At 52.1% G+C, this 13,630-nt stretch overlaps 1 protein-coding gene across 1 annotated transcript in view; it reads right to left on the bottom strand.

The window, feature by feature from the left end:
* Window positions 1-5,944, bottom strand: part of LOC136404363 (von Willebrand factor A domain-containing protein 3A-like) — a 34,706-nt gene extending 28,762 nt beyond the window's left edge. The window contains exons 1-3 of the mRNA XM_066383680.1: window positions 5,810-5,944; window positions 1,905-1,990; window positions 1,522-1,645 (exon numbers count right to left, since the gene is read on the bottom strand). Coding sequence (XP_066239777.1) covers window positions 1,522-1,644 — 123 coding nt within the window. The 5' untranslated portion in view covers window position 1,645; window positions 1,905-1,990; window positions 5,810-5,944. The remainder of the gene's footprint in view (window positions 1-1,521; window positions 1,646-1,904; window positions 1,991-5,809) is intronic.
* Window positions 5,945-13,630: the final 7,686 nt, after the last annotated feature.

The raw sequence follows: 13,630 nt of genomic DNA on the forward strand, positions 1-13,630 counted from the left end.
GCATCCCAGTCGGATGCTCTATCCACTGCGCCACCGCCCGGTCAGGCTGGGCTTTATTCTTTATAGGGGGCTGACTGAAGACAAGACTAGAATTTTTTTCCTCAGTGGGACAGACAGAGATAGGACATCGGGAATCTGTGAACCTTCTATTTTCAACTCCGAATAGGTCTTCCTGCAGAAGCCTAGGCTTCTCTAAACGCGGGTCCAATAAAACACTTTTTATACGACAGGGAACACGCACCCCATCAGAAGCAGATCCTGAACCTTATATCATTTATAGGAAATTAGATGAAATCAAGACATAGCGTCCACATCTGAAGTCACTGAAAGAACCCTTCAGAATCTCAAGACTCGATCGGCAGTTCCTCATTGCCTTTTAGTGACACTTGCTTTTCCCGTAAATGCCCACACTTGAGAAAAGTAAGACATGACTATTTTCCTGGTTGTTTCATTGCCGGCATTAAAATGGTATTGTTTTGGACAGATTAGCATTTCACAAGTGTGATATTCAAAACTCTGGGGTAGATTAGATAGATGGGGTTACAGGCAGGCTTGTACCTGGCTACTCCTGGTGACAGTCATTTCTATGGTGTGAAGAATTCTAGGCCCTGGCCAGTTGGCTCAGTGGTAGAGCACCAGCCTGGTGTGCGGATGCCCCAGGTTTGATTCCCAGTCAGGGCACACAGGAGAAGCACTCATCTGCTTCTCCACTCCTCCCCTTTCTCTCTCTCTCCTCCTCCTCCTGCAGCCATGGCTCAGTTGGTTTGAGAGAGTTGGCCCCGGGCACTGAGGATGGCTCCATGGCTCCTGCCTCAGGCGCTAAAAAATGGCTCCATTGCTGAGCAACAGAGCAATGGCCCCAGATGGGCAGAGCATCTCCCCCTTAGTGGGCTTGCCGGGTGGATCCTGGTCAGGGTGCATGCGGAGTCTGTCTCTCTGCCTCTCCTCCTCTCACTGAATAAAAGAGGAAAAAAAAGAAAAAATTCTGAGTTCCAGACAATCCAGTCACCATCTGGGGAAGATGGCTCACACATTGAGTTCGTCTAAAACCAGAATCCTGGTTATTCCCGAGGTTAATTCTTCCGCCATAACTCTCTTCCTCTAATCCCAATTCACGAAAACCAACTTTTAGATCTAGGTGTTGGGGAATCTAAAAGAAAGATTTTAGGGAATCCTAAAAGAAAACCTAATCTCAAGAAGGGGATATTTAGAATTCACTCCCTTAGACGTCAGGTTTTGAAAACCTGGACAGAGTCTTCTTGGCATGCTCCAGAGAATCTCATGATATGCCCAAGAGAACTACAAATTTTCCATAAACAGCATGGACATTCTTCAGTTGTTTCTAAAGGCAGGGGGTTAGAGATGACCGCTTCAGCCCGGGCATCATCCCGTGTGAAGAGAAGAGATGCCCAGAGGTAGACGGTAGACACATTCCGCACTCCCTCATTCCTGTGTGTAAGCGCTGGGTCTCAGTTAAAGCACCAAGGATTTTTTTTTTTTTTTTTTTTTTTTTTTTTTTACCAGTAAGTCCTGCGTCTGGTTAACGTGCGTAACCAGCAGTCCGCTAGCTGGATTTTGGCCAAGTCCACTGACATCCTTCCGGTTCAACGGCTTCTTTGGATCTCCGTCCGTGATGCTCTTCATGCTGTAAAACAAAGTGATTTGATCAGTTGCCCCAGCACCGGACATTGGTCCCACGAGGCCCGTGCCTCTGGAAACATTTTATTTCCGGTCACAGGGGAGGGTCTCTGTCGAGACCCCGTAGACTCTGGGTTCATGAGGAATTTCATTCTCTTGTTCTGGTTGGTCCCTGGAGGCAGCAGGGATTTCTCCTCAACTCCCAAGAGCAAAAGGTGAGTGTTGTTGGTGTTGTTTTCGTTTGCAAAACCAGAAACGATGCTCACCTGTGATTTTTCCAGAGATGTATGATCTTGACCGTGGAAGTGACTCGATGGCGTAGCCGTGATAAAGACACTCAACGCTCATTTTCCTAGGGAGGGAAAGAACACCGGGAAAGAGAAGGGTAAGCGTAGCATAGCGACCGCCCCCGAGGGAGTGTCTCTCTTCAGCTCACCTCTCCTTGAATTCGTCCGACAGACCCAGCACCTGGCACAAAGGTGTCGGGCCGTGAGCGAGGTGCTGAGGGTGGACTAATGAACCGGGGAACAAGGGCTTCTCAGTCTCGGCCCTTTTGACGTTTAGAACCACATGCTTCTTTGCTGCGAGGTCGCCTCGTGCATTTGGGAATGGTCATCAGCGTCCACGGACTCTGCCTATGGGATGTCAGCAACCCTCCTGTTCCCCAACTTGTGACAACCCCAAAATATCTCTCAGACACGGCCGGATGTCTCCTGGGAGCACAGTCACCCAGCTGAGAACCACTGAGCTAGCTAGCCACGGTCCTCTGTCCTTCACAGAGCTTGATTCTGGAAGGGGGGTGGGTGAGGGATCGAGGGAAAAGTTCAGAGAGACTCATTACAAATCGTGGAAAAGTGCCCACGAAGGAACCAGACCGGGTGACACAACAGAGAAGGGTCAGGAACAGCCTCCCTCTGCGTCGGGAAGGTGGTCAGCGGAGGCTCCTGCGGGCACAGACCTCCCTCCGGCAGGACGAGGAGGAGGCGGCCAGGTTGAGAGTCTAGTGAAGGCTACACGGGGCAGAGAGGACAAAGCAAGTGACCACAGCGAGCGTGAGGAGGAGGGGAAGAGAAAAACGCCGCAATAAGGTGGGACTTTGGCAAGACACGGCGGGTGCGAGACCCCAGCGGGCGAGGCGGCCTGGGTGCGCGGGCGGGCCCACCGCTACATCATCGCACAGAGCCCAGCGGTGGGGTGGCGACGTGCTGGTCTCTTTTTTGGGGGGTCTTTCATCCTTTATTTGGAGGCTGCTTTGTTCTTTTTGGGGAGCATCATGTGGCAATGTCTCTTCAAACCAAACCAACCGAAACCGGCTCTGCTCGGGCGTGCTTTGCAGGGAGACTCAGGGGCAGGGACGCTGCAGGAGACCCAGAGGAAGAGCTCCGGAACCCGGACAGGACGCCCGTGGGGTGTCCGGTGGCTTTCCAGGGACGGATTCCGAGGAGGCGGGCGTGACCGGCGTGGGGGCCCAGGAGGAGGGCTGTGGAACGAGGCCGCGTGCTCGGGGTGCGCGCGCTGGGCCTGCTGCTTGTTCCCCCGTCGGCACGACGCCCGGGAGAGGGGGCGCTTCCAGCCCTGCCCGCTTCCAGCCCGTCGTGGTTGCCAAGAGGACCCCACAGGACCGGGGTCATCGCCGAGAGGACCCCACAGGACCGGGGTCGTCGCCGAGAGGACCCCACAAGACCGGGGTCGCAGAGGGGCCTCTGTCCACGACGGAGTCCACGGCCCGAGTGTGGCGTGCTGGCGTTCGCAAGGGCGGCCTCGTCAAGCACTTCCGAGTCTATACCCGAGCGATCCTCCAACCGTGAACACTTTTAGGGTGTGCCTACAGGGTGTCCGAGAGCGCTGGCCCAGGGTCAGGGGGTGGAGGGGAAGGGAAACCTTCGTGCAAATAAAAACCTCACTGGGGAGGACTCCTCAGAGCACCTCATCCGACACAGTAGCCCCTCCACCGGGCTTTCTTTTCTTCTAGCACATTCCACCATCCAATGTTGTCTCCTCTCCCTCCTGCCCCGGGGCCCCCACTGGAAAGACGACCAAGGGGCCGGGAACTTAGCTCTGCCCGCTGCACTAATACTTTTGCCGCAAACTAAGGTGACCGATCGCCCTCCTTCAGGGAAAACAGTCCTTATTTTGTAAGTTCCGTCCTCCCTGGAAAAGGGTCCTCCTGCACGTCCTCATTTCGATATCGGAAGACTCGTCTGTCAATGTCCGTATTCGGTGGATGCAGAGTCGATCCATTGCGTGTGATGTGACGTATTTGTATCTAAAGGAGCACTTTTTTCTTACAGTTATTATTAAAAATTAATAGGCATATAAGCATAATGACGATATAAAGTATTACAAATGTTTTTATGATGCATTGATCATATTACAGTGTATCATTGTTGCCATGAATACAATGTTTCTTTTATTTCCGATACTGTTTTTCTTCCATTTCTTTTTGTCCCCCTTTTCATTATAAAAGAGTTGGTCACCTTACTAAAGCAGTACCTAGAACAGTGGTCCCCAACCCCCGGGCCGCGGACCGGTACCGGTCCGTGGGCCATTTGGTACCGGTCCGCAGAGAAAGAGTAAATAACTTACATTATTTCTGTTTTATTTATATTTCAGTCTGAACGATGTTTTATTTTTTTAAAAATGACCAGATTCCCTCTGTGACATCCGTCTAAGACTCACTCTTGACGCTTGTCTCGGTCACGTGATACATTTATCCGTCCCACCCTAAAGGCCAGTCCGTGAAAATATTTTCTGATATTAAACCGGTCCGTGGCCCAAAAAAAGGTTGGGGAACACTGACCTAGAACATAGTAGCTCCCTCCCCCCCACTCCGAATATTTGTGGAGTAAACGTACTCAGGACAAGTACTCAGGACAAATCGGGAGTTTTGTCAAGGGTGGGTCACCTCTCACCCTGGGGGAGTGGTCACAGGCGGGAACAGGCAGCTTGGTCCTGGGTTAGGGAGAGAGGCAGCCCTGATGAGTGGATGCAAGATGCTCTTCAGCTGATTTCCGGTTCTGCTCACAGCTGGACCTCACTCAGACTCCCCTAACCGTCCGGGAGAATGCCGTGCCAGTGTCTGCATCTTTCAGCTGCCAAACAACCTCCCGTCTGGCCCCCGTCCAATCCGTTTGACATCCTGCGGCCGGAATGATTTTTCCGGTCCGCGTAGCTGTTCTTCCTGCTGCGTGTTCAGACCCAGCCACGGGTCCTCGGGGCCACGGACAGTCACGTGGAACCTTCTTTGCCGGGCTTATCGTTACGTCGGGATGCTCCCTGCTTACCTCTTCACCTCATCTCTCATCCTCCTGCGTCCCTGGCCACGCTCACCCATACTTGTTATTTCATGCCTTTCTTTCCTCAAGTTGGACCTACTTTTATTTATTTTAGTTTTAATTTTTTTTTTTACTAAGAGAGAGAGAGAGAGAGAGGGAGGAACGGAGAGAGATGAGAAGCATTAACTCGTACCGTTTCCCCCAAAATAAGACTTCCCCTGAAAATCAGATCTGATGCGTCTTTCGGAGCAAAAATTAATATAAGACGCTGTCTTCTTTTCAGGGAAACACGGAGTTGCGGCATCTTAGTTGTTCACTGATTGTTTTCTCACATGTGCCTTGACCCTGGGGGGGGGGGTTCCAGCTGAGCCAGTGACCCCTCGCTCAAGCCAGCGACCTTCGGGCTCCAGCCAGAGACCTTCGGGTTCCAGCCAGAGACCCTGGAACCCTGTTGATTCCTCGCGCAAGCCCGCGACTCGGGGTGTCAGACCCGGGACCTCAGCGTCCCAGGACGATGCTCTCTCCACAGCGCCACCGCCCGCCAGGCAAGTCGGACCTATGTTTAGAAATGTCCTTCGACCTTTCTATTTGCTAAAAACAATTCAGGAAGTCTCTCCTGACCCCGTTCACTGCCCCCCCCCCCAAGTCCCAGTGAGAAAATCGTGTTCTGCCATTTCCACCCCGCCCCCTCCCCGTTCCACACACGTCGTCTGGTCCTTCTCCGGAGGAGCCCCACTCCTTGTCTGCCGCTGTGCCCCCCAGCACCTGGCGCAGCGCCCGGCGTGGAGGACGCACCACCTGAGACCCGGGCTCCCCAAGGCTCCCTCTGCATCCGGAGCTCGGGGTCCCCCCAGCCTGGCTCTCCCCACCTCCGTCGGCCCCGCGACGACGCTCACCCTCACACCTGCATGTCTCCGTCCCCGGGGAAAGGGACCCCGATCATCACGGCAGGACTCCGCCTTTCCTGATCCAGGCGTCCCCTTCCCCCGAAAGCCACTCACTCGGTAGTGAAGCTTGTCCTGCAGGGCGAGTGTTAGCTGGTCTCCAAGGTAACAGCCCAGGGCACCGCAGCGGGAGGGAGGCGGGGAACAAAGCACCTGCCCCAGGGCAGGGAAAGAGACCTCCAGGCTGGTAACAACCTCTCCCCGGGGGCTCCCTGCTTTCCCCACCCCCATCAGTGCCTGGCAGCAGGCTCGGTGCCTGCGTCCTGTATCTGGACCCTCTAGGCCAGCAGGGAGCTCGGGTTTAGCAGCAGTAGAGCAGCTGGCACGCCTGGCGGAGGTCGGAACAACTGGACCCCGGGCGCCCGGGCCAGAGGCCCCCACCCTCTCGCCCTCCTCAGGGCTGGCCGTCCCCACCCCCACCCGAACCCGGCGGTCACCTCAGCTGGCTTAGAGACCGCAGCCTCAGGAGAGAGCACCTAAGTGACGGTCCCTAAACCCCGGTGTCCTTTGGAATCCCCTCTCCAGGTTGCCGGCAGAGAAGACACAACCCACACACCGCGGTCCGGTCCGGTCCGGTCCGGGAGACGGACGCCGCCCTGCAGGTGAAGGTGGGGACAGGGATCCCTCACAGTGGCCCCAGGTGATTATGAGGTCACCAGCCCTTCCCACCACCCCCCTCTCACAGTTGAGGATTTCTTCGATTCCTTTTATGGGCGTCACGAGAGGGGAAATGCCGTACCACTTGGTTTTTCTCATCCAGGTCGGTTACTGCCTTCTCCTTCCGGACCGTGGGTTTTATAACTCAGGACATACGCAGCGAGTGGCGGGCGTCCCTATGGTCGAGAACCCCTCCGAGGTCGACCCTGGCAGTGGCTCCCGTAGGCTAGCTCAGGAAGAACACCCTCACACGTCACTCTGGGCAGAACTCAGGGACTGAAGGCAGGATGGGTGGTAAGCCCGGGGCGGGTGCTTCGTGCCACCACGGCAGGGGAGCAGGGTGACCCGGTGGACAGCCGGAAGGAGGCCAGAGAAGGTAAGCATCACCAGAGACCAGGGCAGCCACCGGCCAGTGACTTCTCTGAGAACTAGAGGTGACGCCTTTGTGCCACCCTAGCGGCTGCCCCGGGGCGGGGGGAGGGGGTTGCCCGGCTCTGAGACCATTTTTGGAGACCCCGGGACCCAAGACAGAGTTCACCGCCCTCACAACAGGCTGTCCCCGGGTTACGAACGAGATGGGTTCCCTGGGTTTGTGGTTGGGTTGAATTTGTATGGAAGCTGGAACAGGTACGTTTCCCGATTAGCTGCAACTAAGATGCTTGTCTTCACAAGGTATTTATTTCTACCATCTGTGCCGACGAATCAGGGGTGGGATTCAAATAGCTGAACAGCTGGTTCTCTGCCCTAATGGCCGCTCTAAGTAAAAAAAAAAGACGATATATCGAAAGGTAGTTTATTATTTGATGCATGGAATGCTTAAATAAGAACAATAAAAGAGGTACACAAAACTAGATTATAAAGAGTTTTAAAATGTTAATGAAAAAACATTAAATAATACTTGACAACAAAAAAACAACAACAAAAGGGTTATTTAAGCTATTTCCATATTGCTTCTTGATTGGCGTCCTCGCTTGCAAGTTTTTTCACCTATGGACGGAATGAATGTGACTACGGGCGTTTAGAATACGCTGGTGCGCAGATGAACATTAAAGAAGAATAAGGGAGCCTGACCAGGCGGTGGCGCAGTGGATTGAGCGTCGGACTGAGATGCCGAGGACCCAGGTTCGAGATCCCGAGGTCGCCAGCTTGAGTGCGGGCTCATCTGGTTTGAGCGAAGCTCACCAGCTTGGACCCAAGGTCGCTGGCTCAAGCAAAGGGTTACTCGGTCTGCTTGAAGGCCCACGGTCAAGGCACATATGAGAAAGCAATCAATGAACAACTAAGGTGTCGCAATAAAAAACTGATGATTGATGCTTCTCGTCTCTCTCTGTTCCTGTCTGTCCCTATCTATCCCTCTACCTGACTCTCTGTCTCTGTAATAAATAAATAAAAAAGAGTAAGCAATGTCAATTTGTGATTTCCACACTAGGCGGCTGCCCAGGCGCCCACCTTAGAAAGAACCCTGATGACAAGCACCATTTGAACAACCGGTTCTACAAACTCAACAAAATATTAGCTATCGGTTCTGCCGCGCTGGTGCGAACTGACTGAATCCCACCCCGATATAAATTCTTAAAGATTTTCAAACACCACCTGACACAACCTGGACGATGCAGAAGGTGATGGACTTGTGGAGAGGCTGGGGCTGGAGTCAGGGTCAGGGTTTGCTTCTGCTGCTGGAGTCGGTCCCGTGAAGTTGGCATCCAGGGAGGTCGGCACAGAGATTTCCTTCCTCTCGTCACAGATGGCCCTGTGGCAGCTCAGCCCTTCGGTGACTGTGCGGAAACCTCGGGTGAACCTCTCTCTGTCGGGATCTTGCTCCTCTCACTTTGCCGTTCCTGCTTCAATGAGACGACAGACCTCAGCTCACTCTTCTGTAGAAAACATTTCTGGTCCTGGAGCATCTTCCCAGAATGCCGTTCTCTGCTGCTCTAGTTCCCTCAGGTCTTCCCTGGCTGGTTCTCTGCCGTGGGAGTCGAGGAATCTATGGTGTCACGTTCACCGACGTCCAGCGGCAGCTGCCTACCAGGAGCCCTCACGGTGCGCGGTTCCTGCTACGAGCTGTACGTACGTTGGATGTTTTTTAACTCGAGTTTTCGACGTTTCACGAGAAGTGAGACCCAGCACGGCAGGTGTTCCTCCTGCTTGAGCCGACAGGACACGGGTGTTCTGGACGTAGCCGAGCTGGAGGCGTGAAGCAGAGTTGTCCAGGCAGCAGGACCAGCCGAGAGGAGAGCTGTGAGCGGGGACCGTCTTGCTCAGAAATCCTGAGACCGTGTCCACTCCTGATGGCCCCCCGGTGAGGAACTGGCACAGTCAGCACTTCTCTCTCCCCTCAGGCTCGTGGCACCTGGTCAAGGTCCAATCAGCTCTGGTCTTTATTCGGGAGCTCCGGTTTGGTCCCGTTATCCAAAATGTATTTGCTGTGGTCTGAATGCTTGTGTCCCAGCAAACTTCCTGTGCTGGAGCCCTATGCCCTAGGGGAATGGAGTCGGGAGCTAGAGACTCACGGTGAGGTCCTCATGAGTAATCCCTGGTGGCTGAGATCAGTGCCTTTATTAAAGCAAACAAAACAGGAAAAGGCCAACAGAGCTCCCTAGCCCCCTCCACCAGGAAGGATAGGAGAGATAAGAAATCTGCAACCAGAAGAGGGTGCATGCTGACAACTGGTCTTGGATTTTCAGCTTCTGGAACCGAGAAATACACTTTTTAAAAGTGATGATGCAATGAACATAGTTTTACATCTTTGTGAACTGAGATTTTATTTCTGTAAGATAAAGACACAAAAGTAAAGCCTGACCAGGCGGTGGCACAGTGGATGGAGCACTGGCCTGGGACGCAGAGGACCCGGGTTCGAGATCTTGAGGTTACTGGCTTGAGCACGGGCTCATCCGGCTTGAGCGCAGGGTTGCTGGCTTGAGCATGGGATCATAGGCATGACCCCATGGCCGCTGGCTTGAAGCCCAAGGTCACTGGCTTGAAGCCCAAGGTCACTGGCTTGAGTGGAGGGTTGCTGGCTCGGCTGGAGCCCCCCCCCCCCCCCCCCCGTCAAGGCATATATGAGAAAACAATCAATGAACAACTAAGGTGTCGCAACCAAGAAATGATGCTTCTGTCATCTCTCTCCCTTCCTGTGTGTCTGTCTGTCTCTATCTCTCTCTCTAGAAAATAAAATAAAATAACTTACATACTGTTTTCTTCCTCAACAAAATATGTAACATTCAGGTTGTTTCTAAGCAGGACTACCTTTTGTGGCTGTCAGTACCCCACAGCCAGAGGAAGCAAACTCTAGTCGTAGCCGCTCCTGCCTGAGCCAAGGAATCGTCCAACTGGGACAAGCTATTTTTATTTCCTTTCAACAAGCCATCCCAGTCACCTGGGGCAGCAGAAGGAGCTCAGATCTGAAGTCAGGGAACCGAGGTCTGACACCCAGTTCACAAGGTCAATGGATAGAACTCTGGGCAAACAGTTCAACCCCTTTCTTCGTTAGAATTCTATTAGCTACGGGTCAGCAAACAGGAGGGGCGCACGCTTCTGTTGGGGGGTCTGATTGTTTGCGCATCCGATCCTTAGCTTTTCTAGACTGCAGGAGTCCAGGCAGATGACACAGGCAGACGACATGGGAACACACCTCACGTGAACGTAACGTTTATTTCTTTCTCCAGACTTGGATGAGACACCACTAATTCTTAACCACCGTGCTTTAAAAACATATAACTGGCCTTACACGGTGGTCGATATGCTTCCCTGAGAAGGTCAGGTTACTATGATGTTTGGGAAGTTTCTGGTATCGAAGGTCTATGTTCACAGCAGAAGTATTTGTGGTCACAAAAATTTGGAAACAACCTAACTATGCATCGACAGGGGCAGAGATAAGTCTCTCTATGATACAGCCATGTGAAATGAGAGATCACACTTACTGACACAGAAAGTACAAATGAAGTTGAAAAAGACAGCAGCGGCAAACACACCTAGTGACCTTGCTTTTATGAAAACAACTGAACGGGATACATACCTAATAACTGTCAGCAACAGTCACGTCTGGATGGTGGGTGGATGGGGAGGAAACTGGACTCCCTTAGACTCATTAAAAGATAATTACAGGCTGGCTGCTGGTGGCGCAGTGGATAGAGGGGTCAACCTGGGATGCTGAGGTCCCAGGTTTGAAACCCCGAGGTCGCCGGCTTGAGCGTGGCATCATAGACATGACCTGATGGTCGCTGGCTTGAGCCCAAGGTCACTGACTTGAGCCCAAAGTCGCTGGCTTGCACAAGGGGGTCACAGGCTCAGCTGGAGCTCCCCCAATTAAGGCACATATGAGAAAGCAATCAGTGAACAACTAATGCAGGGGTCCCCAAACTATGGCCCGCGGGCCGCATGTGGCCCCCTGAGGCTATTTATCCGGCCCCCTCCGCACTTCTGGAAGTCACACCTCTTTCATTGGAGGTCAGTGAGAGGAGCATAGTTCCCATTGAAATACTGGTCAGTTTGTTGATTTAAATTTACTTGTTCTTTATTTTAAATATTGTATTTGTTCCCGTTTTTTTTTTTTTTTTACTTTAAAATAAGATATGTGCAGTGTGCATAGGGATTTGTTCATAGTTTTTTTTGTTGTTGTTTTTTTTGTATTTTTCTGAAGCTGGAAACGGGGAGAGACAGTCAGACAGACTCCCGCATGCGCCCGACCGGGATCCACCTGGCACGCCCACCAGGGGCGACGCTCTGCCCACCAGGGAGCGATGCTCTGCCCCTCTGGGGCATCACTCTGCCGCGACCAGAGCCACTCTAGCGCCTGGGGCAGAGGCCAAGGAGCCATCCCCAGTGCCCGGGCCATCTTTGCTCCAATGGAGCCTTGGCTGCGGGAGGGGAAGAGAGAGACAGAGAGGAAGGAGGGGGAGGGGGTGGAGAAGCAAATGGGCACTTCTCCTATGTGCCTTGGCAGGGAATCGAACCCGGGTCCCCCGCACGCCAGGCCGACGCTCTACCGCTGAGCCAACCGGCCAGGGCCCATAGTTTTTTTTTTATAGTCCAGCCCTCCAATGGTCTGAGGGACAGTGAACTGGCCCCCCATGTAAAAAGTTTGGGGACCCCTGGACTAAGGTGCCGTAACTACAAGTTGCTGCCTCTTATCTCTCTCCTTTCCTGTCTGTCTGTCTGTCTGTCTCTGTCTCTCTCTCTCTTGTAAAATAATAATAATAATAATTGCAGACATGTTAACCCTAAAAAAGTCCTTCTGTCCTGCTGAAGACCATGGTACTGTCCTTCTCCACAGCATCACTTAGGACAAGAACACAGAAGTGAGGTGTACTTAGCACGTCCGTTTCCTGCTCACTGACCTCACCTGTGAACTCTGTCGAAGGCAAGGGAGTCACAGCCCTCACGGGAGTGGGGTTACTTCCCTCCCTCAGAGGGTGGACAATGGACTCACGGTGGATAACGGAAAGGGCTTCTCGGACTGGTTCTTCGATGAAATGCCTTTGTATTTTGACACAGAGAACAAAGCGGGGTAAAGGAATGAGTTTTTATACTTTTTTTTTTTTCAATTTAGGAAAAGACTTAAATTGTCTCAGACTATTACATTAAATATGTAGCCAACAGAAAGCGTGGCCAAGTCAGGACACAGCCTTAATTTGACTGACGTGTCCTCACGGATAATAAGCGGGGAAGGAGATTTTTATTAGTGACCAAACATGTCGACGATATTTACTAAAGCCCCCAAAATAAAATAAAATAAAATAAAATAAAATAAAATAAAATAAAATAAAATAAAATAAAATAAAATAAAATAAAATACGAGTTGGGGATAACGGCATCGAAAATGGGATACATTTTTTAGTCCATTCCTTTGAGCTGCGGGTTTCTTACTTTTCCTGTATAACCTAGCCCCGGATTGAGTTATGATCGTTCAATCCCTGAGTCAGGCACTGTGCCAGGTCTCTAGAGAATACGAGAGAGCCACATTCTTGCAGTTAAGAGTTTGTCATCTAGTTACAAGTATTTGGTAACGACGGCACTGACATTTGAGTCCTTACTATGTGCGAGGTTCTTTTTCTTTTCTTTTTTTTTTTTTTAGAGAAAGAGAGAGAAAGAGAGAGGAAGGGGAAGGGATGAGAGGCTTCAACTCATAGTTGTATCACTTTAGCGGTTTGTTGATTGCTTCTCACATGTGCCTTGAGGGGGCAGGCGGTGGGGCGCCCAAGCCAGAGACTTTGGACTCAAGGCAGTGACCTTGGGGCTCCAGCCAGCGACCGTGGGGTCATGTTGATGATCTCGTGCTCAAGCCGGTAACCTTGGGATTTTGAACCCGGGTCCTCAGTGTCCCAGGTTGACGCTCTTCCCACTGAGCCACCATCAGTCAGGCTGTGCCCGGCATTTTCCATACTTGCTTTGTGTGTGTGTGTGTGTGTGTGTGTGTGTGACAGAGACAGAGAGAGGGACAGATAGGGACAGATAGACAAAAAGGGAGAGAGATGAGAAGCATCAATTCTTTGTTGTGGCACCTTAGTTGTTCATTGTTTGCTCTCATATGTGCCTTGACTGGGGGGCTCCAGCCGAGTAAGTGACCCCTTGCTCAAGCCAGCAACCTTGGGCTTCAACCCAGCGACCTTTGGGCTCAAGCCAGCGACCTTGGGGTCATGTCTACGATCCCACGCTCAAGCTGAAGAGCCTGCGCTCAAGCTGGTGACTTTGGAGTTTCAAACCTGGGTCCTCCACGTCCCAGTCTGACGCTCTATCCACTGCGCCACCACCTGGTCAGGATGCACTTTCCAGACTTTATCTAATTTAAACCAATAATAACCCTATGATTTAGGTAGTAGGAGCCCCATCAGATGAGAAAACGCAAGGCTCCTGGAGGCCACGTGATGGATTAAGTTAAGGGTCACACAGCTAGAGTTGTGGAACTGAGACTTGAATGCAGGCTGTCTACCTCCTCCTAGGAAGTTCTGTTACAAAGGTGTATGCGGAAGAAAAGCAAAGCCACAACATTTTCAATAGATTTGCAAATACGGGAGGGATTAGGGGGCACTGCAGGGGGACAGGCTGGTTTGTCAATGAAGAGAGAACGGTGAGACACGGGACTGAGGAGACAGCCAGAAGCCAGACCAGGGAAGGTCT

This window comes from Saccopteryx leptura, chromosome 4 (genome assembly GCF_036850995.1).
Source record: "Saccopteryx leptura isolate mSacLep1 chromosome 4, mSacLep1_pri_phased_curated, whole genome shotgun sequence".
Lineage (NCBI taxonomy): Eukaryota > Metazoa > Chordata > Mammalia > Chiroptera > Emballonuridae > Saccopteryx > Saccopteryx leptura.